Genomic DNA, 26,808 nt, shown 5'->3' with positions numbered 1-26,808 from the left:
GATGTGATCATTCCCCTCTACTCAGCACTGGTGAGGCCTCATCTGGAGTACTGTGTCCAGTTTTGGGCCCCACACTACAAGAAGGATGTGGATAAATTGGAGAGAGTCCAGCGGAGGGCAACAAAAATGATTAGGGGGCTGGAGCACATGACTTATGAGGAGAGGCTGAGGGAACTGGGATTGTTTAGTCTGCAGAAGAGAAGAATGAGGGGGGATTTGATAGCTGCTTTCAACTACCTGAAAGGGGGTTCCAAAGAGGATGGATCTAGACTGTTCTCAGTGGTAGAAGATGACAGAACAAGGAGTAATGGTCTCAAGTTGCAGAGGGGGAGGTTTAGGAAAAACTTTTTCACTAGTAGGGTGGTGAAGAACTGGAATGGGTTACCTAGGGAGGTAGTGGAATCTCCTTCCTTAGAGGTTTTTAAGGTCAGGCTTGACAAAGCCCTGGCTGGGATGATTTAGTTGGGTTTGGTCCTACTTTGAGCAGGGGGTTGGACTAGATGACCTCCTGAGGTCCCTTCCAACCCTGAGATTCTATGATTCTATGAACATTACCCATGAGAGCTCCCAGGGGCAGCAGCAGCAGCACCAGGTCAGAGCAGCCAGTGGCCAAGACATCTCCATGAGCTAGAGCAGTGTATGTGAGGGGCCAATGCATGCCGCAGTCGGTCTTCCTGCAGCAGCCCCTGTTACCGGAGCTCTCATTTCCAGCTCCCGGGGGCTGGAGCAGGAACACAGGCTGAAGACGACCCATTTCCACATACAGATAATGGCACTGAATGTACCTGGCAGGTAAGAGGGAAGTGTCCGAGGCCTGCAGCATTTAAGAGAGAGACAGAGACAGAGACAGAGAGAGAGTGTGTGTGTGTCTTTCTTTCTTTCACTCCTTTCCCTGGAGAGCCCCATTCACCATCTCATTCTTGTGCTATCAACCCACACACGCCCTCCTCCTGGGTGCCCCGCAAGAGCCCACGGCACTAGTGTCTAAGAGTCCAACCCCCATGCCCAGCGTTCTCATGCTGTGGGGCCAATGCGGGGGCTAAGGACTGCATGGAAACATTTTTGAACTTTATGGGTTCTTGGAGGGAAGGAAGGAGAGGAAGCTTCAGTCCACTAAATGAAGGGATGAGCAGCCCGGCAGGGGACCTCCCAGTGGGAGGAGATGGCAAAGGAGGTTGGAGAAGCACAAGGAGAACACAATGCCTAGTGCCTGGCTGCCCGTGGCCCAGAGGAGAGCAGGACTCAGCTGCCTGAGGCCCACGGATGCCATGAGAAAGGGTGCCTCACAAAACCCTCAAGAGATGGAAGCCAAGATTTCCAAACATGCCCAGCCTGAGCACCTTGGGTCGAGCTTTCTTCCAACCCTTCCCATGCAGCAGGTTCAAAGGCCCATCCCATGGAGAAAACAGGAGGCCCCTTCCTGCTCCCCCAAAGTGCAGGGAGAAGATGGCAGCCCTGCCCGCTGCCTTGGGGACAAGCAGCCTCCATGCAGGCAGGGCAGGAATCTAGAAATGGCAGGCATGAAGTCCATTCATGGGGGCAGAGGTGCCAAGCTCGAGTCTGAAGGAGAGAGGCTTGGACACAAGAACAGGAGCCAGGGCCTGAGGGAGGGTGGGGAGCCAGCTAATGGGTTCCCAGGGGAGAGGATCCCCCACGGAACAGGCTCCTGGTCTTAGACGCCTGTGCTAAGGTCTCCTGCGACTGCCTTCACACAGGGGCAGACCTGAGGGGAGGGCTGTGGTGCTCACGGTCAGGTGTTACCCTGGGGGAGGGTTTTATAGCACCAATTGCGGGGCCAAGCCCTGCATGCAGCACAGAGCACGTAGCTCACACACAAGTGCTTGGGGATAGTATAAACTCACATCAGGCAAGAGCTGCACACGCCCTCCTCTCATGTGGCTCCTGGCTCCCTCGTCCTAATGGGCCAGTGCTGCACCAGCAGGAGCTGCTGCCTGCGGCAGAAGCTTCTGGGAGCACACTGGCTCGGCAGAAGCAAGGCCTTTGAAATGTGCTAACCTGGGGGTTTAATGTGGGCATTCATGGACTGGGGGAAGGATCAGGGCCAGCTGCCAAGTCAGCGCCAATGGGGGGTCTGCACCCATAATGAAACAGAGAAGCACGGTTAGGACACTCAAGTGATCCCATAGCTCCTGCCTCCTCAGAAGCCGGTAACAGCTGAACTGTTGCAGGCTGCCAGGAGGGGGAGCTCTCCACAGGCTAGAGCTGCAGAGCTCACTATGTTCAATCACCCAGATCCTACAAGGGCTGCAGCTTGGGGCTGTTTGATCCTGTCTCAAAGGGGAGGCTCAGCCCACTGAACTGCAGGACACTCCCATTTCCAAAGCACTGGATCTCACCCTATCAGCCACCACTGTGCTGTCCTTTGCTCTGTGTGTCACACGTTTGCTGGGTCAGCCTGCGGGCAGAGACCAAATGGAGGGAACGAGTTACGAGGGGTTGTGGCAGGGAGGGGCATAAGGGAATCCGACTGCTACAGACAAGGGTTGGCTCTGTAAAAATATCAGGCAGCATTAAGTGAAACTGAGGCAGTCTTTCCATGGGCAGCTAGAGGCCAATTAGCCCTGATGCTTCAGCTCTTAACACTCTAACCCTTGGACAGGGAAAGCAAACCATCTGTGACAGGAACCTGGAGATCAGCCCAGCCGAGGCAGCCTGCCCACTTGACTCCTCGTCCTCCGCCATCCCCAGCTGGCTGACCCCCTTCTCCAGGCACCCGCCTGCCTCCTTGGCGCTCTCAGCAGAGGAGCCGTGCTGGCGGACCAGCCTTGCGCTCGTTCTCCCAGGCACTCAGCTTCCGGGTGGAACCATCACCCGACGTCAGAATTCCTGCAAGAGAGAAGGAGCCACTCAGAGGTCAAGAGCCCCCACAGCTTATTGGAAAATTAACCCTTTGCTGTGGGCAGCAGGAACATCACTGTGAACAGCAGCTCGCTGCAGTTCCCATCAGCAACTCTCTAATCAAGGGGCCTACATGGAAAGGCCCCCACTGATAGCAACCCCTGGGAGTTTGGCAGGGCAGGACAGAGGTGTGTAGGCAGAGTTATGGGGGGAGGGAGCTGGAAGGAGCTGCATGGCTACATTGCCTCTAGCCAGACCCTGCTTTAATGGGCATTGACATGGGTCAGTATTTCCAAACCCCTCCCCACTCACCATCCTGCTCCATTAGGGCTCTGGCCAGCTCTGCTTGCCTCGCTCCGAGGCCTGTAGCTGCGCGAGGTTCTGAGTCACAGAATGCAGGGCATTCCCTAAGGGCATAACCAAAATCCATTAGCCAGCAGCCCAGGGCACCACCAGACAAGGGGCAGGGGAAAGGCTCAGCCAGTAGGGTCGCTGCATTCCTGTCTCTCTCTCCCCCTCCAAACCACTGCTTCGCTAGCTTCCTGCCACTGGGTCCAGCTTCCACTAGTCAGGAGAATGACGCACGAACGCTGGAGGCACACAAAGGCAGCTCCTTGGCCACAGAGCTGGAGCAAGGCCAGTGCAAGAGGCCAGCACACCTCACCATGGGTAGATTAGCAGGGGATGGAGTATGGAGAGAAGAAGGGCTCCCCAGGCTCTGCTCCAGCTGGTTTCTATTGTGTCACAGAGAAAGGCTGCTTCTGTCCTTCATTCTAACTAAGAAGGAGCCACCCTGAGGTGTACAGGAGGGAGGATTTGTGCTGCACAGCAGCTGGAGAAGAGAGTAATTACTCCTGCTGCCTACAGGTGTCAGCATGACTCACTAGTACAGCTGGGCCAGATGGCCCTGGGTTCAAGCCCCCACACAAGGATCCAGGGCTGATCTGGCACTTGTGGGAGAGCCATAGTAAGACGTGTTATGTTTTGCAGGGGGCAGGTATCTTTTGCCCACTCTCCAGTTACCACCTGTCTTAGAAACCAAGTGTCCTTTGGTGTATTTCAAAGGGAGTTGGGGATAATCCTAGTGACTTAACCCCCCTGAGACCCTCTCTGCCGTACCTATATCTCCGACACGCTCCTCCAGGAAAGCTGACAGCTCAGGCAGGCTCAGGGACTTCAAGGAAACTGACCATCCTTCTAGACCTGGGAGATTAAAAGCAGAGAGATTCTCACCAACCACTGCAGCTTCTGCATGGCAAGAGCAGAGAAGCGAGGGCTTGGGGCTCAGTTCCCCTCACAGTCTTCATGCCCACAGCAGCTTGAATTGGTTGGTTTTGATTTACTGAGATCTTGTATCAAATGAGTTCCTACAATGCAAATGTGTGACAAGCAGCAAGTTCCCTCTGTCCGCTAATTGTGCCAAAGAGGGATTGTGCTTGTGTCGCACAGTTGGCTATTTATAAAGCAACCTGGCTTAACGTTTGTACCTTGTCACCCTAGAGATGCTCAATAGGTCAAATACGAGGAGAATCTCAAGGAAACGGAGCTAGACTTGCTGGATGGTAATTGCCAGGATTTTCTGTTTTGAAGACAAGAAATGAAGATGGACCTCTCATTTCTGCAACGTCCTCAGCTCCCCAGGGTGCTTCATAAACAGCTGTCAGTGGAGCAGTCGGATCAGTAGCAAACTGCCTGTGACACGCTCAGACAGGCCGACTGGTTTGCACAGATGGATGTTTTCTCAAGTATTCCCTCCCACGCCTAGTTCTTGTCAATGGTGACACCTGCAAGGTCCCCACCACCTCCTACTTGTCCAGGGGTAAAAATCTTCAAAAGCACTAGGAACTTGCATTCCATTTTCAAGGTACTGAGGAGCCCAAGTCCCACTGAAAGTCAATGGAATTAGATGCTTTTGAAAATTTTACTCTAAATCTCTCTCATTAACGACAGTTTTTAAAGGATCTGTTCGTAGCTCAGCCATTTTGGATGCCTCATTAGTTTCACCCTCTTCATCTATTAAAGCATCTGCTTTCTCTCTGGTGCCTCTCATACCCCTTTGGCTGCATTCATTCAGTCTGATTGTTTGCTGCCTTATCTTTTCCCTGCAGCCTGGACCATTCATAGTCACAGCAGCACCTGGCTCTTACCTTCTCCCTTGGGCCATCTGCCCTCACCAGCTCCCAGCCGTGCCTTGGTCTCCAGCATCCTGCCAGCCAGGTGCCCTTCCTTCAGCCGGGAACATAGCTCCGCCTGACAGGCTCTACCAAATGAGACCAAACCCCCATTAGCAAGGCATATGCAGTACTGGGAAATCACCTGCCAGTGCCCTCCTGTGTCCAGAAATACCTGCCTTGGCAGCCAAGGGATCACATGCTTCTTGGGGCAAGCAGCTCACTGGATTATAAACTGCCCTTCCCAGACATAGGCAGATGTGCCTGAGACAAGAGCCCCACATGCCTTCCACAGCAATCCCTGCCCCTGTGAACAGAACAGCTGCAGGGGTCAGTGAAAAAGGAGGAGGCAGGGAAAGGTCCAGGCCTGCGTTTCACACAAATGCCCCTCAGGCTGGATCTGGTCTACATGACATTCAAGCCTGGTCTGCACCCAAAGTTACACACTTGTAATTTAGAAATGCAAGTGAAATCAATGCACTTCAAGGTTTAAACTGAAGCAAGAGGGTCCACACACAAAGCTGAACAGTTTAACATCACACTTTTAGTTAAGCCAGTGCAGCTTCAGTGTACAGACCAGCCCGGACTCTGTGCACAACCTCAACTTTCATTTAGAAAAGAGAGAATTTAAGTGTCTTGCCTTGAGATTGTGAAGGAAACCTTCCACATGTGAACTGCTGCTTTCCTGAGTCTGCAGTCAGTCTCTGCGTGGCTCAAAAACTTCTCTCCCCCACAACAGAACTTGGTCCAATAAAAGATATGACCTCCCCTGCCTTGTCTCCAATATCCTGAGACCAACATGGCTACAACTACACTGTGAACAATGAAGTCCCTAATAAGTTAGCAATAACTAAACTATGAGTCACCATACACAGGCCAGATTTTACTCTGGATCTCTGGGCAATCCTGCCATTGCCACCAACACCAGTTCTGCTGTGGATGGAGGGGCATACAGAGTCCTAACATTATATTCTGACCCATATGCCACAATGAAAAGTGCAATTGGATCCCTGCACCAAATTAGTTTGACATCCTTCCTCTAGGCAGACAGCAGCTCAATGCTTCATTAATGGGACAAATCCTAGATCCCTCCACCCACCTTCAAAGGAGCAGAGCAAGTAACAGCAGTGGGGCAGCATGCAAACAGATGAAGTATGTTACACATACCCATGGTTTTAATAAAAAGACATGGACTGTCAGGGCAAATATAGACCCAAACACAGGCTGTCAGAGCCACAAGTCTACAAAACCTTAGGCCAATGGAACTACCTCCAGGACAGCAACACACATTTTTAGGAAGATTGACCAGAACGGGCAGCGTTGTGGGAGCGTGAGAGAATCAGGAGTGAAGTTCACTGGATGCTGATTTGTTTACAGAGGTGAAATCGACTAGTCTCTTTTCACTGTCCACCCTAAATACAAAGTGTAAAACAAAGTGGCACGAAGTGGGCGGGGGGGGGGGGAGAATTCTCCCCATATTAATAACCTAACTTGTTATTCAGTAATACAGATAACCCCATATGTTTTGAAAATGATTTTTAAGTCGACCATGTCCTTTTTAATCCATAAAAATGGTGTCTGCTTTAAGAAAGGGCTGACTTCTCAGCCAGTAAGTGGTATACAAGGATCTTAGAAAATGATTTACCGTTACAGGTAAAAGTGAAATAGCCACTTAATAGGTAAACCCTCTGTGACATTGCACTCCATATGTTTTATGGAAATATGCTAATGAGTGTGAATATAATGTAACTGGAATATGCTTCATGCAATGAATAAAATGTAACTGGAATATGCTTCATGCAAAAGGTCTCTTGTAAGGTATCATTACAAAGCTTATAATCTACTGTGTTCATCCTATTTGCATGTATATATCATTCTTGTATCTAAAGCTAGAAATATGAAGTATTATTCTAAAGTCCTATTGTAACTATGCAAAGTGTGGGCTATTAATAATGGCTTGGAATCTTGATGGCTCCCATTAACCAGGACAACTGCTTATAAATGGCTCTGTTTACTTGAAAGCCTTCCTGTGTTCGTGTAAGTCAGTCCAGGAAGAATGGAGGCTTGGGGTCCCACATGACATGTGACCATGTCACCTGGTACTGGAATACATCTTAAACCTGGTGCTTTTCCATTTAGGAAGAGGGGTGGGGACCCAGAGAGACAAAAGATTCCTGCCTTGTGCCAAAGCCATAAAAGGGAGTGAAACAGGACAAAGGTGGCTGCAGTCATGAGAAATCCCCTAGCTACCACCTGAGCTGGAACTAACAAGAACTGTAGCAGGGACAAGTATTGGGCCCAGACTAAGAAGGAGTCTAGTCTGTGAAAGAAGCTTATTGGAACATCTGAGGTTGAGATTTACCTGTATTCAGTTTCTTAAATGTATTAGGCTTAGACATGTGTGTTTTGTTTGATTTTACTTGGTAACTTACTTTGTTCGGTCTGTTATTACTTGGAACCACTTAAATCCTACTTTTTATACTTAATACAATCACTTTAATTAACAAACCCAGATTAAGTGATTAATACCTGGGGGAGCAAACAGCTGTGCATATCTCTCTATCAGTAAAAGCAGCAAAGAATCCTGTGGCACCTTATAGACTAACAGACGTTTTGCAGCATGAGCTTTCGTGGGTGAATACCCACTTCATCGGATGCAAGATGCTATGACGGAGCTCAGGCCCCGCCGGAGACACGCTGCAGCTGTTCGGCGACGCGCTGAGGCTCCGGAGACTGTCCAGTTTGGCCGATGTACATAGCATCTTGCATCCGATGAAGTGGGTATTCGCCCACGAAAGCTCATGCTGCAAAACGTCTGTTAGTCTATAAGGTGCCACAGGATTCTTTACAGATCCAGACTAACACGGCTACCCCTCTGATACTCTCTATCAGTGTTACAGAGGGTGGACAATTTATGAGTTTACCCTGTATAAACTTTATACAGAGTAAAAATGATTTATTTGGAGTTTGGATTCCATTAGGAACTGGGTGTCTGGGTGCTGGAGATAGATAACCTGCCAAGTGATTGTCAGTTAAAGCCTGCAGCTTTGGGGGCATGGTTCAGACTGGGTTCATGCTGCAGCAGTTTAGTGTGTCTGGCTCAACAAGGCAGGGTTCTGGAGTCCCAAGCCATCAGGGAAAACAGGCTCAGAGATAATTTCAGCACATCACGTGACAGTCCCAAGGGGGTCGCTGTGACCAAACCTGTCACACCCTCCATCCACGTTCATTAGGCAATACATGTTGCTCTGGTGTTTGTGGATTGCCCTCTATGACCACTGCCTCTGCACACACACACACCCCTTATTTAATGTATGTGCTACATACATGTAAGCACTGTGGCCAACTGCTGGAGAAGTCACTGAACTCCAGCTGCCATATGCTAAGGCAACACAAGTGCCGTCCGGGAACACTATGCTGTTATCTCAAACCAGCCTCCTTTCTCCTTTTTCCAGGGGAACCCCTCTGGGACTCCCTCTCTTCACCACGTCCTCATAGGCCTACAGCAGGGATTCTCTCCCCTCTGGCTATGGCAGGCTGGACACAGGTCCCTTTGGAACTCAGTGATGCTGCATCTCCTTTCTCCAGGGGCAAGAATGTTGCTTCCACCCCTGGAGCGAAGGACAGAGACTTTCCGGTTTTAAATTTATTGACCAACACAGCAGGACTGATGAGCTGAAAGTATCAGCTTAACCCCCAGAGCAGAAACACCACTGAACGTGGGATTTTTACAGCATGCAGGATATTTTCAGAAGAAAAGAAAAAACAGTTGTCCTGGTGCATCTCACTGGGCAATGCTGTATGATTTAGAGGCTGTGCATTTCATCCTGACCACAGCTGGTGATCAGTGTGAAGCCTGAGTGCCGTTGCAGTGGAGAAGCACTACAGGTTTTAGTGGTGGGAAGGCTCCTGAGCTTTCTTCCCAACTCTGCCACTGACTCCCTAAGTCACTGGGCAAGTCACTTAGCACCTGGTTCCTACTGGGGTTGAACATGCAGAACTCTAGCTCTGGAAAGCAAGGCCCCTACCCACTGTGCTCCAGGAAGGGGCTTCAGTATCTGCTTATCCTGTTGGAATGTCCTCACTGGGGGGAGGATTAGAATGGGGTTCAGATGCTGTGGTGTGACTGTGTGTGGGCAGCTCACTAGAAGGGCGCCGCCTGCATTCACATCAGACGGTGGACATGCTGGGTTCTGCTGGGGTGGCCCCGTTCTCCACTTCCCCTGGAGCAACTTACTTCATTTGCTCTAGCAGGACCCCAGCGTCCCTGGTGACGGCCTGGGCCTCTCGCAGCTGGATCTGGACATCATTCCAAGCCACGTCCCGCTCCATCAAGCAGCTCTCGACCACCGCCCGCAGCTCCTGCTCCTGGGACACTTGGCCCTTCATCACTTCCACTTCCTCGCACCTCTGCAGTGGGGGAGAGCAAGAGAGGAGGGACTGAAAGGGGGAGTACTGCATGCGGCAATCTCAGACACTTGACTGCTCATGAAACATCCCTGGAGCCTCCTGTTATCATGATCTGGGCGGTTGCAGAGTGCTCTGTATGCACCCACCAAACCCGTCCGAAGCCCAGATGCAGGTGGGAAGGAAATTAGGTAAGGTTCCCACACACGGTCAGCTCTGATCTCAGGGATTCCCCTTCTTTCCATGCAGGAGGGTGGGTTTGCCAAGCCGACAGACATTCTGCAAGGATCTCCCCATTTCAGTATGAGCAGATTCTAATCAGGATGGCAGATATCCCCAGCCCAGCATCCCGGAAAGCTGGGATTGGACTAAAGACACAGAATCCTTGTCAGCATGAGAGAGTGAGGGTTAGAGTGTGGCAGAACCTGCAACATGGGGTTACCTTACTTACCCTACCCCTTTGCATCCCTTCCAAACTACCTCAGCTCCCTCCCTTAAGAAACTTTTCCTACCCCCAGGAGGTGCCATAGTAAATATGTGATTGGGTTAGAGCCAGGCTCCTTACCTTGTGCAGCTGAATGGCCATCTCCTGCATTTCTGCCTCCAGCCGATCTGCATAGGCCAGCTCTAGGGCATCGCTGGGAGGCCTGGCATTGCTGTGCCATCGAGCAATGGCAGAGGTCATCTTCCGTTTGGGCCCGAACAGGCTGGTGATACAGCAGCAAGCAGTTAGCACCAAAACTGCACCAGGACCTCGCTTCAGAGACTTCTACCCCTTCTTCCACTGAGGCCCATGAAAACCCCAGGAATGAGCAGGAAGGATAATTAGGGACAGCAGAAAAATCACGCTCCATCTCCTCTAAGGCTCTGCTAACTGCTGCAGGAGAGTTGCAGGCAGGGACTGAGTTGGGGGTGGGGGGCATGGCTGGAAGAACAGCGCTTGCTGTAGACCAGGATTAAGGCACACAGAGATCTGTGAGGGATCCCCAGCCTGGAGGGCAAGACTAAAGGTAGTGGCAGAATCGTGCAAACCTGGTGGGGGGCTGGAAGAGAGGACTGAACTCTCCTGATCCCTTCGTACGCCCCAGCGAGAAAGGGGCTACACCGCAGAGACTCACGTGATGCCTATTTCCTTGAGATCACTTTCTGTGAGGGTCAGGAAGATCCGGAGGTCGATGTCCTGCTCCTCAAACACCTGGAGGTACTTCAGACACCCGATCTGCTCCAGGAATGTTGCCAGGTCCTGCGGCCCATCCAAAGCAAAGATGTTTGTAGCCACACAAGGAACTGGACTCTCTCGTCTCCTTGAATGAACGGCTAACAGCTACTTTGGAGCTATCCTAACTTTCTTTGCATTGTTCACTCTCTAAAGCCAGATGCTGTAATGGGGTCTGGCTTGTAGTTTGTAAGAGCCAGACACTGTAAAGCTCTTCCTTCAGATTCCCTGCACTACATTGGGCTGAGGGGAGGATTCCCCAAACCATCCCTGCAAGCAGGTTAGGTAGGAGAGAACTGTGTCAGGGATGAAGATTATTCGCCAGGTGAAAGTGTAACTGTTGTGGCTTTATCTGAATATTTTGTAAGAGTGCTCTTGGCCAAAATCCATCTTAAATAGAAGGGATTTGATGGCACCATGATTGTGGGAGCAAAGAATACAATTCCTTCAGATCTTTTAATAGGGAATGATTTTAAAGCTTTGTGCAGACAGGTTAATATCATGAAACTGTCTATTGGGGCAATGATTTGCCTATGGAGGGTTTCTTCAAATGTTTGTCTGAGGAAGATAGCTGTTTGTCTGTACAGAAAAGCAGGTTATATGTGAATGAAGTTTCTGAATATCTGTCTAATATATCAGAAGTGAACCTGGAATTGGATAACGCACAGAGAAAAATCATTGATCAGGAAAATGTTTCTCGAAAGCAAATTAAAGTTGATGGTCAGGTTGAAGCCCTAATTGAGGAAGAAGGAGGTACATTCTTGGTGAGTGAAGTTTGTAAAAGCGAGCCTAGACAAGGTAACAGTAATTTGCTTAAAGTAGCTCAGTATGAGCCACTGTCTGTAAAAAGCAGAAGTGTCTGTTGGAAGCAGCATCTTTCCTGTTAAGGAAGCTGTCCCACTCTCCAAGCAATTGTCCATGAATAGCCATGCGTGCTGGGACAAAGGAAAAAATTTCTCCAATTGTTTGTCTGTTTTGAGCAACGGCAGCATGCCTGCTAAGGAACAGTGTATCTAGCTCTTCTCTGTCTGTAAAGGAGACAGAAGAAGCCTGTCAGCCTAGGATGGTTGAAAACGTATCAGTCGTCCCAGAGCTGATTCTGGATTTAACTGAAGCTCAGGACGGAAATGTTCCTAAGTTTGTGTCTGCTAGGGATAATGACGTTGTAATCAGGTTGCATCCAGTTAATGTCATAACTGAGTCCCAGGAACCAGGCGATTCTGGTACTTCTGTTTTGCCTGTTGCTAGTGTATTGCTGGGTAAAGATATGACAACCTCGTCTACTCAGGTTGATATCATAGCCAGGGCACAAGGAAAGCACAGATGTGATTTGACTCTGTTACCCACTGACAGTGTGGAAACTTGTAACAAGGAGGAAATGATTCCTAATCTTGTGCCTGTTGTCAGCCAGGAGAGCTGCAAAGAGGAAGGGAACGCTTCTAACCTTTTAATTATGGAGTCTAGCAGCTTGCCTGAAAGGGGTTTGTGTAAAAACTCTCCTGATGGGCCAGAGGTGATTCTGGATGTAAGTGAAACTCAGAAGGAGTTTGGTGATTTGTCTGTTGTGCCAAAGTCGGTTCTGGACATAAATAGAGCTCGGGAAGAATCTGTTGCAGTTCATAATACTGCAAGAGAGATGGAATTTCTTAGTGATGTCTTTGAAATCTGTAAAAAGTCAATAGCTGTACCTAGTGGGGGTGAAAAATAATTACTTCCATTGACTCTTAATGGGCCATTGTTGGTAATAAAGAGTTTGTCTTCTGAGAAAAGTGTGTTGGTGACTAATGGCTTAAGTCTTTCAAGAGTAAATGAATCCACTGAATTTGCTTTAGAAAGACCCATTGTGGATAGCTTTGAGAAGATTTCAGATGGTATAAAAATTGTTAGGGAGTCTGAACAGCTCTACAAGCTTGACCAACTTGTTGAGGAGACAATGTTGTTGGGACAGGAATATCTCCACAGTGATTCTTTGAGTAAACACAGTCTGTATCTCAGGTTCAGAGGGAAAACTGGATAGCTGAATCTGCAGAGCAGGAGAACAGTTGTGCAGTTGATCTCTCGAGAATACAGGGGATGGCAGCTAAACTCTCATCTCTAGATATTTTGGAAATGTCTTGTAGTCTCTTAGTGGACTTGACATCTGATTCAATGTGGAAGCAAAGGTTGGTAATGGAAAGACAAAAGAACCTTGAGTCTAACAGGCTAGTGAAAATGGATGGTATCTCTTTAAGACAGAGTCCAGCCTTGGAATTGGTAAAGGTTAAGAATCTGAAAACTGGTAAACAGGCTAGTGTCTGTGTTAATGCAAATTACCTGACTGACTGGAGGGGAAAAAAAAACGTGCCTCACTCATCTCTAAGATACCAAAACCCCAAGGAAGTGGTTAAACTAAGCCTATGTTAAGGAAAACCCTAAAGTAAAGAAAAAGCTAAAAAGATTCAAAAGGGATATTGAAGAAGCTGACCTAAAGAATAATGTATCTAAACAAAATGCTTGGCATGGCAAAGATAACTGTAAATTCACACTTGTGATAGAACTGATGTTATTGCTAATGATTGTAACTAACTTGTTGCTGATACCAAAAACTGTAAAAAATGTACAATGTGCATGATCTTGAACATGTTAAGAGTGGTACATACTAGAAACCCTTATGATTATGCTGTTTGGTTCAATAAGAACACACTTGGAATTAAAAAGCCTAATAATGTTAAGGTTTCACAGCTCATGTCTGTACACAATCCTAAAACTTTCCACAGCAAAAAGACCATTACAAGTTCGAACTGCTGTGCACAAAGGGAAACTGAGGTACAACTCCTCACAGCTTTCATGGCTGAATGCCAGAGTAAGCGCTCTCTGAAGAACATTAATGGCCATGTTAAGTCAACACATAGACCAAACCCTGGAATCACTGAAGTGTTTCACAAAGTACAGACTAAGTTTTTAACTTGGTCCAAAGCATGCATCAATAAATTGGCCTTACAAAGAATTCAATGTAAACACCGCTCATATCGATGTTTTGAAAGGTTCTTAGGGTATATCCAGGAGCTCTAGTTTCTCCCTTCCACACCACTCTCATACACTTGTTGGGGGTATGACACATGACCAGAAAGAGTTAAGCATCCTGCAGGATAACTGACACTTAAAAACATACAGGGAGATAATGCTTGTGGGGGTTTTTAAATATTATTTTATATATATTGTGGCAAAGTTCCTCCTCTCCTCTAGTAGGTCCTGCGCTTATTGGCAGATTTCTTCCCCTCAGTGGTTTTCCCCTTGGATGAAACCCATAGATTGGATCAACTACTCCTATGTCTGATTAGGAGTAGCGGGGCTAGGGGGGAACCTGGGCCCGCCCTCTACTCCGGGTTCCAGCCCAGGGCCCTGTGAATTGCAGCAGTCTCTATAGTGCTACTTGTAACCGCTGCTTGACCGCTACAGCTCCCTGGGCTACTTCCCCATAGCCTCCTTCAAGCACCTTCTTTATCCTCACCACAGGATCCTCCTGGTGTCTGATGCTGCTAGATTGTATGGTGTTTTCCTCAATCCTCCAGTAGTACCCCCTCTCAGTTCTTAGTTCCTTGTGTCTCTGGCTCCCAGCTCCTCATGCACACTTCTTTCCTCTGGCTCCTCCTCCCTAGACTGGAGTGAGCTCCCCTTTTTATACCAGGTGCCTTGATTAGCCTGTTCTGATTGGCTGCAGGTGCTCCAATCAATGTAGCTCTCTCCGGTGCCTTCTAGAAAGTTCTTAATTGGCCCCAGGTGCCTTGATTAGCCTGGAGCAACTGCCATTTTGGTTCCCATGGTACTAGGGATTTGCTTAGCCTGGAGCTAACATACCTGCTCCTCAATACTTTCCTGTAGCCATCCGGCCTTGCTCCATCACAATATATAAAAAGGTAGAAATCAACAATGTAATCAGACAGTCCCTGTCTATGCTGTATTCTGTTAATTCAGAGATTAAGAGAACATCTTAACATTTAAATGAACTGTAAACCTAAGATATTGCTGTATTCATCTCTCTTTGAAATGTATAGCAAATCACCTGTGAATGGTGGAAAAACAGGAAATTATCTTATGTTAATCTGTATGAATAATTATCTGCGATGCTTAGAAAATGAGTGTCTATTGTTCGCCGAGGGACTCTGAGCTGTCAAAAGAGGACCTGAAACTGTATAAAAAAAATGGCTTGGCTCCTGATCCTGTCATCTCAGATCTGCTTGAGGCTTCATGCAGCGGAAGCCTAAGCCATAAGGACTGAGATCCCAGTGCTGACTGGACCACCCGGAATACAAACATTGGACTATAACCTATGGGCTATTTCTGAAAGAACTCTCTGCATCTACAAAGCTCACCATCTATGCTATGAATCCGAATCTCAAAGTTGACTCATGTCTGTATGTATACTGATCTTTTAACCAATTCTTTCTCCTTTTGTTAATAAATTTTAGTTTAATTAGTAAGAATTGGCTGTAAGCATACATTTGGGAAAGGTCTAGAATATTTATTAACCTGGGAGGTAATGTGTCTGATCCTTTGGGATTGGTAGAACCTTTTATTTATGATGAATAAGATTTTCAGAAATCCTCATCACACCAGATTTGGGTGTCTAGGTGGAGGCCTGAGGCTGGGTTACTTTAAAGGAACTGAGTTGTTGGCTTCTGGAAACCAGTAAGGTAATATAGAAGCTATTGTGTGCTTGCTTGGTAACTCTAAGAATTGGAATATCCACCAGCTCTGGGGATTGTCTGCCCCATTCTTTGCAGTTCATCCTAATTTAGTGACCTCAGCTAGCTCCCCTGGGATTCCGGTCACAGTGGCGTAGTTGGCAGGATACACATTACCACAGGTTAACTGGGTTTTTGGATCAGAATCATATGCTTGTCAAAAATTAATTTTGATATTGGAGAGTTTAAGGGTTAAAAATCAGTTACAATGAGTGAGCCAGGATCATATGAAGAGCCTGACAGAAAACCCTTGAAGAATTGTGCTTACAGAGGGGGTTGTCTTTTAAGAAAAAGGCCCTAGAACAAGAACTGAAAAATCTGTTAATGGCCAGTGATAGGAAAGTAGACCCAGTGAAAATGCTTTCAGTGAGAAACCAGCAGCAACTAGAACATCAACAAAAGTGGATACATCTTTCATTGCAGGAAAAGCAAAAGATAACTGATATGGAAAAAGAAGCCCATGTAAGGCTTATGGAATGGCTGGCTGCTGAGGAGAAGGCTCACCAGATGCAACAGGAATCTGCCAGACTTCAGCTCCAAGTCTTGAAACAGCAGAAAAAGATGCCACAGTCGGGAGATCCATCCCTTCATGACAACAAACACTGGGAAAGGATTTGTCCCATTTACAAAGATACCGAGGACATATTGGAATTTCTATCTACCTTTGAACGTCTGTGTGAAATTCACCATATCCCAGCGGTACACTGTATGCCTGTCCTGCTAACCAGATTGATAGGGAAAGCCAGGGAACTGCTAATGAAATGGGTATGGATGAAGTTTTGAATTATGTAAAATATAAAGATACTGTGTTAATGACTTATACCATAAATACCCCTGATTGAATCTTAGGGGCAAGGGGCAGCTGCATTGGCTGCTGCTTGGGTGGTCCCAAGGGCCAGCTGGCAGGGGTCTCTACAGCTGCAGCCGGTGTGGCTGGCCCCGGGGCTGAGGCCGCTCTAGCAGCGGCTGGTGAAACTGGATGCGGGGCCCTCCGAGCGGATGGCTGCAGAGCCACTCCAGCAGTGGCTAGTGTGGCTGTCCCCAGGGCTAGCTGCTTGAGTGGCCCTGGGGTTAGCCACACTGGCCACTGCAGAAGTCACGGAGGTCGCACCTGCTCTGGTAATTACACTGGGCTGGGAAGACAGCTTAAGGAGCCATGGTTAGAAGCACCGAGGTGCAGTGATCAGGAATGCTCCATCAGAGCAATAGCGATGCTTGAGCAGGAGTTTCACTGCAAAAGCAGCCTCTCCATTTTAGGAGTATTAGAATGAGCTGCAGAGGTTCAGCGTCAAAGTCCACTTGGGGATGGGGGTTGGGGTGGGGGTGGGAGAGGCAGCATTGCTTCCTTATCTGAGAAAGCCAAATGACCAGGCTGGAGACTTGGGGCAGCGTTCTCTTTGAGGGATCTCCAATAGCTTTGCACTGACATGTCTGTGATGGAGTGAGAACATGTGAGTTTTCTGTTCTTCTTTGCAGCTCTTACCTGGGGTCCTGTGTAGGTGGCGGCCTCTGGGTTAGGGAGCATACAGTGCTGACTAGACATCCCAGCTTTGCCTGGGCTCTGAAACCACTGGCTGTCACTGTTGCTGTACCGGGTCTTGATCTTTACGTAGCTTTTAGCCTGTTTCCGACTACAGAGCTTTTCCGCATGGTCAGAGTCCTGGAGAGACAGAAGGGGCCTGTTTAATGGCAACGGGGGAAAACTTGCTGAGTCACCAGAATCACTACAGGGGAACTGCATGGGTGTGGACTGTGGGGGAGCTCTCAGCTACTTCAGTCCCAGGCTCTGAGTCTGGGCAAGCTCATTGTAGGGACTGCGGTGGGAACAGAATACTCTGTCTTAGCCACATTCCCCAACTGGAGACTGTTTCCTAAACGGAGCAGAGGCCCGGAAGTGAGAGTGGTAAAGACTAAGCAATCACTTGTTAAAGAGGACTTCCAGGGTGAAGTCCTGAGCAAAGAGCAACTTGCAGGGACTCCAGTCTCAGGGAGACAAGCAAAGGAGAGGATTCCCCAATGCACCACGCCGAGGGTTTTAGGTAGGACGGAACTGTGTCAGGCAGGATTAAAATCCTTATGTGGACTGTAAGCTCGTTGGGGCAGAGTCTGTCTTTGTTCTGTGTTTGTACAGCACCTAGCACAATGGGTCATAAGCAGGCTCCTAGGTGTTACCACCACACAAACAGTAATAAAACCTGCTCTAATAATTACACCGGGCTGGGAGGAAAGTTTAAGGCGCCAAGGTTAGAAGCACTGGATCAGGAATGTTCCATCAGAGCAATAGTGATGCCCGAGCAGGAGTTTCACTGTAAAAGCAGCCTCTCCATTTTAAGAGTATTAGAACAAGCTGCAAGAGGTTTGGCATCAAAGCCGACTGGGGGAGGAGGAGGGATCAGCATTGCTTCCTTATCTGAGAAAGCCAAATGACCAGGCTGGAGTCCAGGGCAGTGTTCTCTTTGATGGATCTCCAGAATGCTGCACTATGATAGAGAGGCCTTGCTTTGGAGCTAATCCTTGGAGCGCCAGCACCACAAAGCAGCCATCATGTACTGCATTCTTTCAAGCCCAGAGAAACATTGACCCCGCTGACTAGCAGAAGGATAGCGTGTAGTTATTCCTGTAAGCAGCAGCTCAGGGAACTGGGGAGCCTTCCTAGTGCCCAACAATGTCATACCCATCCAGCACACCTACACCAAATCCAGAACCTGGTCTAAGAATGCAAGTGGTTACTCGAACCACTGAGTAACTTACACAGATTCCAAGTCCAGACTTCCTCCCCATACTCCAACCTGTAGAAGCCAGGACCACCTTAGAAGCAGTGGTGTCATCCTACTTCCACAAATCCAAGTGACCTGATCCAGTCACCTGGCCAAATTCCTTCAACAGTTATCAAGTGCTAGGGCAGGAGTAGGCAACCTATGGCACGCGTGCCGAAGGCGGCACACGAGCTGATTTTCAGTGGCACTCACACTGCTCAGGTCCTGGCCACTAGTCCGAGAGGTTCTGCATTTTAATTTAATTTTAAATGAAGCTTCTTAAACATTTTAAAAACCTTATTTACTTTATATACAACAATAGTTTAGTTACATATTATAGACTTATAGAAAGAGACCTTCTAAAAATGTTAAAATGTATTACCGGCACGTGAAACCTTAAATTAGAGTGAATAAATGAAGACTCGGCACAGCACTTCTGAAAGGTTGCCGACCCTTGTGCTAGGGTATGAGAGAGACTTCCCTTCTAGACTGTGGGTTAGGGACAGGCCACACGCAAGCAGAGCAAGGGCTCAGGGATTGGGGAAAGAATGAACTTTAAAACCATGGTGAATGTTAGTGCTCACCATGGAAGGGCACAGACATCACCAGCTAGAGCCCAGCTAGTGCAAGGAGGGGAGTCTGCTTCAGAAAACAAGCCAGCCTGCTGGCACCTGTCAGGATGCTGTTGGCCACAAAGTGGCTATTTATACTGCCATGGGGCTAAATGATCATGGAAAGGATTTCATCCCAGGACAAGAATTTGCTGTTTGTATTCACTGCCTCGCTGTTTGTAAGAGGCTTCAAGAAAGCTCCTGAATCAAACAGTCACATGGTCTGAGCCTTCTCTGGTGAGGAGGGTAGTGAATGCCTGGGACAAGGGAAAGTGCTGTGATTGGAGAGTTACTGATCTACCCATCAGGAAACCACTCTGCAGGGAGGGTGCTCAGATATTCAGAACAACAACAAATGAGACAACTTCCCATCCCCTAACACAGTGGCTCTCAACCTTTCCAGACTACTGTACCCCTTTCAGGAGTCTGATTTGTCTTGCGTATGTCAAGTTTTACCTCACTTAAAATTACTTGCTTATAAAAATCAGATAAAAATACCCCAGGGTCACAGCACATTATTACTGAAAAACCTCTTACTTTCTCATTTTTACCATATAATTATAAAATAAATTGATTGGAATATAATTATACTTATATTTCAGTGTATAGTATATAGAGCAGTACAAACAAGTCATTGTTTGTATGAAATTTTAGTTTGTACTGACTTTGCTCATGCTTTTTATGTAGCCTGTTGTAAAACTAGGCAAATATCTAGAGGAGCTGATGTACCCCCGGAAGGCCTCTGCGTACCCAAGGGATACACCTACCCTTGGCTGAGAACCACTGCCTTAACACATTTAAACAGAGTTTACAGGTTTCCTTCTACCCTGGAGGTTCTCCCCTCCTGTCCCTGGATCCAACAGTCTCATGGCAGATGTAAAGTCATGGCAAGTGGCTGGCATATTTGTGAGTTCCCATGTTCCACCAACGGCAGCGACCAAGAAGAGACAAAAGACCCACCTCATTGCTCTCCAGGGAGCCCTCACTGCTGACCCCCAGGGCTTTGGGCAGACACTCGCTGCTGCTGCTGCTGCTCCTGATGGTGTCCAAGTTGTTGGTGAAGAAAGCATTCTCTTCTGGAGGGGAGCAGAAAGGAAAACAATGAGTTCCTGCTTCTTCCCCTTGATCTTCTCACCTCATGTAGACATCCAGCCTGAGTCTGCGTGCAGCAGCTGCTCAGATTAGGAGGTTACTCTGAGGAATGAGTGGAGAGTATCATGTCTGGAACAGGGGCACCCGTCCTTCCCCATGCCACTGCCAGTGGGTGTCAGGTAGTTTCAGTGCAATACACTGATGGACAGATTTATAGCCATTTAGTATCACTGACTGCAGTAATGGGTAACAAGTGTATGTTTTAGGGTGTGGGGTTACCAGCTAAGTCTGTGTTCTTGTCTCTAAGCACCCAGGAGAGGTCTCCCAGTGTCCCTGACATAAGGCCAGTGCAGATGGATGGCACTCATTTTCCTTCTACCCCTCTCCTCCTTCCATCATGGCACTTCACTCTCCTCTGGGATGGCAGGACAGAATCTATGCCATTCCAACAGAGGACGCCTGTGCACTGATGGGGTGCCCCCTTTCTTGCTTGAATCTCGGGCAAAATGCCTTCCTAGGAGCTCTTCAGACCTAAGGGGTGGGGAGATGAGAAAGGAAACGTGCAAGCTCTGAGGCAGTTCTCAACGCCAGGTCACTCACACTGGAAGCTAGACCCTCCTCTGAGACCATGCCCTACCCCTGCTGCTGCTACTTTCCACGTCTTGCTCGTTGATTGGAGAGGTGACATCCCGGAACCGTAGATCCTCCCCTTCAAAGCTGCCATTGTCACTGAACGTAACGTAGCCCTGCGGAGGGACCTGCTCTGTGTGCAAAGAGATGAGAATACAAGTTACCAAACAGGCTTCAGTATGGGGAGCAGCAGCTGCTGGCAAGCATCCAGGGATACAATCAGGGGAAGAAATCACATTTTAAAATAACCAGCTTCCATTCCCCTTTGAACGACAAACAAAATTACCAGGAATGTGGAAGCCTAATAGCTCCTTTTGCAGGCAAGATCAACGCTGGTCACTGACCATGCTCTAGCCAGATGCCTGTATCTAAGAGGTTCGCACATAACTAGCCTTGCAGCAGACGCACCTCCAGCTTACGAAGCTTGGAGTATTTCCTCCCTTCCCTGAGTTTCTGGGACAGCACACAGGCAGCACCCTGTGAAGTTCTGCAGCTGGTGGTTTGAGCATTTCAACACAGCCACCTCCCAGTAGTAGCCTCAGGCTACACCAATAGGAAGTACCAGACAGTAGTGTGTTTCCTCACTAGCCTGAACAACATTAAAATAAGGTCAGTTCAAGCTCAAGGAAATCTGAGGGTTGGTATTTTTTCTTCAATACAAATCAATATTCTTGGCCATCCAAGATAACCAGGTAGCTGGCTAGACTCACTGGTCATCACCACTCCACGCCATGCACCCAACACAGGGCAAAGCTCATATCCACCCTATATTTAGGCGGGCCTATCACCGTCATTGAGGGGTTAATGTTTAAACCCAGCTGATGTTTCTCCCTGCCCATCACATGGCTGGCCGACCTCACCAATTTCCACTGCAACAGGAAGTGTTTCTCAGTGCTCAGGCAGATACAGGTCACCTGGCCCTGAAGCTAGGAGATTAGTTTAATCATTTCTGCTATTTGTCCTGTCTTGAATCCCCTCTGACACTCCTGCTGGTTTGTGAATGGCTCTGTGACTCCTGAGTCTATCTTGGGAAGGGAAGAGGGGGCAATCTCAAGAGCCAGACAGCAAACAGAGATTGAGATGATGCTGAAGAAAATTCTCAGCTGATAGGTAAAAAAATTCATGCCTATCATGGATCAGCTGGGAGATAGTTTTTAGAGCTGGCTTTCTGCCCCTGGAATGACAGGTGTTTGCTCAGTGCTGGCAGCTGTAGGAGCCATGCAGGAAGGCCCAATCTAAAGGAGCAGGGAAGTGCTGGTGCTGGAGTAACAGCAAAGCAGTACTGTGGCACCCGAGATCATGAAGGAGCCTCATAGTTAGATTCCCCAACCCACACTCACCACAGCGAGACTGCTTCTTCCCTGCAATTCCGACAGCTGTTATCTTAGCCAAAGCTTGGGGCCCCTCATGGATACTGGGGCCCTTGGTCTTACGGACTGGTCTCTGTCTCTGGGGAGTAGAGCACGATTCATCTGAGGAGCTCAGATCTTCACAGTATTTTCCTGTGGTCCAAGCACAGACAGTTAGCTGCACAGTAGCTCCAGCTACTTACATCCTTGATTTGCTACTGGCCCTTTAAAAGCAGTGGGAAAAACAGTGAAGCAAAGCAAAGGGTGAGCAAACAATGGTTGAATGGAGTAGAAGCTTATTGTCAGGCACCCCTTGCACCAGCAAGGGCTACCCACCCATCCAGGCCTCCACTGCTGTTTAGAGGAGAGGGATTTCCAGCAGACACCTGAAGTATCACTGCCACTCAACCACTGCACTATAAAACAGCAACAGCCTCTTCCCCAAGCACCTTCCCCAACGTGCACATACAAGGAGGTGTCTCAGTTACCTGGGCCCCTGCAGAAGACTTTGGGCACGGGGGCTGCGTGTAGGTCCATCAGCCCCACGATCTTCATGTGTCCATACTTCATGGCCAGAGCCCGTGCTGTGGCTCCCGTGTTCTCTCTCACATCCACCTTCACGCCCTGTGGGAAGGCAATACATACTTCTGGCGTGCGTATTCTGAATGGACACCACACACACAATTCAAGGGAACCAAAGAACTTTCATATTCCATCAAGATCCCCCTTTTCTTGTCTGCCTTTTTAATGGAAGTGCAAGGCTCCTTGAGAGCCATGGATAAATTCCCTGAGTCTCTTCTCAGTGCTACTGCGCCTAATGATTTGCTGTCTGCTCTCTCATCAGAATAGCCCAATATCTCACTTTTTTGCATCACCACCATAATCTTGCTTGATCTGCTGCCGATTATTCCTTCATTACTTCATTTTGCTGAACAAAGTCACTATGCAAATTACATTTAAATTTTTATAAAGGGGCTCACTATGGTTAGAAGCCAAGAGGACTGAATATTCAAACTTTAGCATGGAGGTGGAAGATGCCTGCTAGGCAGAATACACAGGCCTACAAAGCACTAGATAGGATCTCCTAGGGGTGGATCAGATATTAACTGACATCACGCTTTATGAGAGTCAAAAAGGCTAAAAACAAGGGCTGTTTCAATAGTCTGACTTGCCCTGAGTGTCTAGATCCTTTCAGGGACAAGTCTACACTACGGCGCCACATCAGCGCAGCAGCACCACTGTAGCATGTCTGGTGAAGGTGTGCTATACTGACAGGAGAGCACTCTCCTATCAGCATAATTACTCCACCTCCGCGAAAGGCAGAAGCTATGCCAGCGGGAGAGCGTCTCCCACTGACAGTAGCAGTGTGGACAGAGCTTAGGTCGCTGTCACGTGCATTGCTCAGGGGAGTGTCTTTTTCACACCTCTGAGCGACAGAAGTTACATCAACTGAAGCAGTAGCATAGACCAGACCTCAAACTATTGGGGTGTTAATATCATTACCAACACTTATATCAATATTCCAGAAGCCCATCAGGATGGTAGCCCCACAGGCTTAGTCCTGCCTGGCTCAGAGTTTCAAATCCAAAACAATAGGGACAATCCTACTCAGGTTAGAGAGTCATTGAACAAATTGCACCTCCTCTCCTAGGATGGACAGAAAGAGGAGAGTAGGCATAATTCATTCCATGATTGTTTCATCTGATCGAGGATTCAGACAGACGTTTGCATGGGAACACGGCAGCACAGTCTGTGTTCCTTAGTCTGTGAGCTGGAGAGCAGCACAGCATGTCCAGCAATTAAAACATACAGTGCCCTTGGTGCATGGTGCAGCAGAGCATGGCTTCACTTCTAAAGCAGGTGACACTGTAGAGGGAAGGGGGAAGTTCCTCACCATGGTGTCTAACAAGAGGAGATAATTTTATTTAACAGTTATTTTACACACACTCTGGTTCTGTGACTGCTCCTAATAGAACCACCATCACTGTGTATTTTGAGAGCTCTTCTTCGCTGCTAATTTTTGGTCTCAAGGCAGTGAGTTTGGGGGTCTCTTGTCTCCTCTGTTAATAAGCATTGAAGTCTAATTAGCCATATTGTTGAGAAAGCCCCAACTTCTGCCCCACCCCCATCCTTGTAATGACAGCTTTCTAGTTCCTGAGAAAAACGGCTGAGATGGGCGATCATCATTACATGCTCTCAAAGTGTCTTGGGCTAATTCTGTGGAGGGGCATGAGGAAGGGCAGAGATTTTGAACTTGACCTGATAATCTGTGGGGAACCAGTGTATGAGCAGACCGCTAGGATGCTGCTGCATTTTGGAAAAACTGAAGCTTCTATCAAATTTGAAGTGCTTATCCCTAGGCATAGCAAGCCTGGAGCTCATGTAGTGTAAGTCATCACGGCCCAGCCACAATCCCCTGGGCTGGGGCTCCAACTCCTAGCCAATCTCAGATAAAAAAAAGATTTTTTGCTAAAAGTTACAGCTAACTAACACTCCCACAGCAGCAGTGTGCCCAGAATGAACCAACGCTGCTGACCACAGGATCCGTGGCTACATTTATTGGATGTGTCCAATGCAACACCTATTGCAAGGAGAAAAAACAACAGAGACCACCTCTGGAAAGCAGAGGTGGAAATTTTGCCCTGGAAATGGGCTAGAGTTTTAATAGATTATACCATGAGGGAAAGGGTGAGGCACATAGCGAGCCAGAAATAGGCTGTGGGAATTTGGAAGTTATTTTGGGTTTCTTTAGCAACAAAATATGTATTAGAAAGGAGAGAAAAAGGAGCATTTCATCCCCTTTGGAAAAATCGAATTACACTTAAGGAAAGACCAGAGATTCTATGCTGTAAACATGCAGGGGCTGTTAGGGGAGATACACGCTGTGGAGAAAGGTTAGTTTGGATTTGGGATCTCTCTGCTTTATTAAATAACAGCTGTATAGGCATTCAACCCCAGAAAACTACTCAATGAGGCTGTGACCTACCACCAGAGGGGACTTGTAATGGAGAGCAACAGCCTGGAACTATAACCCTTTGGAAGGCCTGAGCTCTCAAATCCTGTGTTCTCCTGAGGGTAAGTCTGGACCCTAAAGATTCTAGGATTTATTTAGAATTGGGCAGACACTTACATGATTGAGAAGATACTGGACAATTATCTCATGGCCAGAGGCAGCTGCTTCCATCAGAGGTGTATATCCATACACAGGCTCCCTGGATAAGAGAAAAAAAAAAAAGCTCATGTAGGTTGGACTCAGGACAGGTGAAATGAAAGATACAATATGGTTTGCTGGTCACACACAGAAAAAATAACCAAAGAGCAAATCTCGCCCACTGAAGGCTGAAGCGGAACCCACACCCTAGCTTGCCAAGTCTTCGCAAAAGATCTCAATTTCCAGGGCTTGTCTAACTGGCTCCTTTAACCAGCACAAAGTTAAATTGAATTCATTACCAAAAAAAAGAGTACTTAGCTCATGAAGCCATATATTACTCAAGAAGGCACATCCGCTAAAATGTCATTTTAATCCAGGGGTTCTCAAACTGGGGGTCAGGACCCCTCAAGGGGTCACAAGGTTATTACCGGGGGGAGGGGGTGTCACGAGCTGTCAGCCTCCAACCCAAACCCCGCTTTGCCTCCAGCATTTATAATGGTGTTAAATATACACAAAAAAGTGTTTATAGTTTGTAAGGGTGGGGGGCGGGGGTCTCACTCAGAGGATTGCTATGTGAAAGGGGTCACCAATACAAAAGTTTGAGAACCACTATTTTAATCCCTCTAACCCAGGCAGGATGGGGCCAACAAAATAGCATGTCCCACCAGGGCACCTCCAGCTGAAACCTGGTCAAGCCCCACCACTCTTTCACCAATGTAGTTATCAGGAAAGGCAATTCCAGGAGGGGGTCAAATCCTGTCAGACACATCCCCATTTCTGTCTTGCATATCACATTCTCTGCTTTGGTTGTATTTAATATGCATTTTCTATATACATGAATTCTGAACTGTGTTTGTTTGCTGGGGATAAACTTCAAGCTACGCTTGATCCTTGGTATGCAAAAGAAGTTATTCAGAACTCTGAGGAAGATGAGCTGATGTTCAACTGAACACTAATGTCCTACCCTATATGCTGTCCAAAGCCAATAGACAGCTAGTACTATGTTATATAAGGGCCTGGAAGGATCTTTTTCTTGTGACATGGCTCTTTGTGTATCATGCAATTTAGGCCAGAAATTCAAGAACATACATATTTGTTGCGATAAATATTTTATGCATTTACATAACAAGCATTTCTTCCCCCGGAAAAATTAAGGAAACAGGGTTATGATCAGAAAGATTTTACTGCTCTGGGTCCTGCAAAGCCACCGTAACTAGGGAAGGAGAGTCAGCTATTCTGCTTCAAGTATTAAGATTGTCAATGGAGTTTCGGGGCTAGATCCTTTGCAGGTATAAACTGGTTTAGCTCCACTGACTTCAGAGCTACACTGCCTTCCACCAATAAGTATCTGAGGTTTTCAGTTTTGGAAATCAATATCATTAAACATTAACGAAACAGAAACAGCACGACCAACACATACCATTGCAGGTTGTTTGATGTGCATGCTACCAATGGCAGGTTCTTAAAAGCATAAGCATGGGAAGCCAGCCAATATGTTAAGCGACCGTGCATGAGCATCAACTGAGTTATACAGGGTCAGCAGCAGAGTGTAACTGAGGCCAGGAGCAAGCTGTAATGCCCTTTCACTTTCACAGAGATCAGCCAAAACAGAACTTGATTTCACGTGATATTGGTTTAAATGTGGCAGTGTGGGCAGACTCCACTTCTCAGTTTACATGGCACTATGATCACTACATTAACTCCATGGCCCACAGGGATAGTGGATTACATTTTATATGCTTAAGCTGCAAGGGAAAAGGAGGAATGTATTTTCTTCCTTTATGCTCTGAGCACTTCTTATGCTAATGTGTTCCTTTTGCTTTTGAAATCATGTGGAAATCC

At 47.6% G+C, this 26,808-nt stretch overlaps 1 protein-coding gene across 5 annotated transcripts in view; it reads right to left on the bottom strand.

Annotated features, from left to right (window-relative positions):
* Positions 1 to 479: 479 nt before the first annotated feature.
* Positions 480 to 26,808, bottom strand: part of ANKS3 (ankyrin repeat and sterile alpha motif domain containing 3) — a 34,678-nt gene continuing 8,349 nt past the window's right edge. For 3 of the 5 annotated variants that reach the window (XM_039493474.1, XM_039493473.1, XM_039493472.1), the window contains 14 exons: positions 24,946 to 25,027; positions 22,304 to 22,439; positions 21,807 to 21,968; positions 20,474 to 20,599; positions 19,705 to 19,820; positions 16,861 to 17,037; positions 15,882 to 15,962; positions 10,556 to 10,680; positions 10,003 to 10,144; positions 9,268 to 9,440; positions 5,007 to 5,119; positions 3,979 to 4,062; positions 3,172 to 3,266; positions 480 to 2,847 (listed from right to left, as the gene is read on the bottom strand). In XM_039493474.1, the coding sequence (XP_039349408.1) occupies positions 3,184 to 3,266; positions 3,979 to 4,062; positions 5,007 to 5,119; positions 9,268 to 9,440; positions 10,003 to 10,144; positions 10,556 to 10,680; positions 15,882 to 15,962; positions 16,861 to 17,037; positions 19,705 to 19,820; positions 20,474 to 20,599; positions 21,807 to 21,968; positions 22,304 to 22,439; positions 24,946 to 25,027 (1,600 nt within the window). In that variant the 3' untranslated portion in view covers positions 480 to 2,847; positions 3,172 to 3,183. The remainder of the gene's footprint in view (positions 2,848 to 3,171; positions 3,267 to 3,978; positions 4,063 to 5,006; positions 5,120 to 9,267; positions 9,441 to 10,002; positions 10,145 to 10,555; positions 10,681 to 15,881; positions 15,963 to 16,860; positions 17,038 to 19,704; positions 19,821 to 20,473; positions 20,600 to 21,806; positions 21,969 to 22,303; positions 22,440 to 24,945; positions 25,028 to 26,808) is intronic. The other 2 variants (XM_039493475.1, XM_039493476.1) reach the window with 2 other exon arrangements.

This window comes from Mauremys reevesii, linkage group 10 (genome assembly GCF_016161935.1).
Source record: "Mauremys reevesii isolate NIE-2019 linkage group 10, ASM1616193v1, whole genome shotgun sequence".
NCBI lineage: Eukaryota > Metazoa > Chordata > Testudines > Geoemydidae > Mauremys > Mauremys reevesii.
The sequence above is the reverse complement of the archived record's forward strand: the minus strand, read 5'-3'. Positions and strand labels throughout refer to the sequence as shown.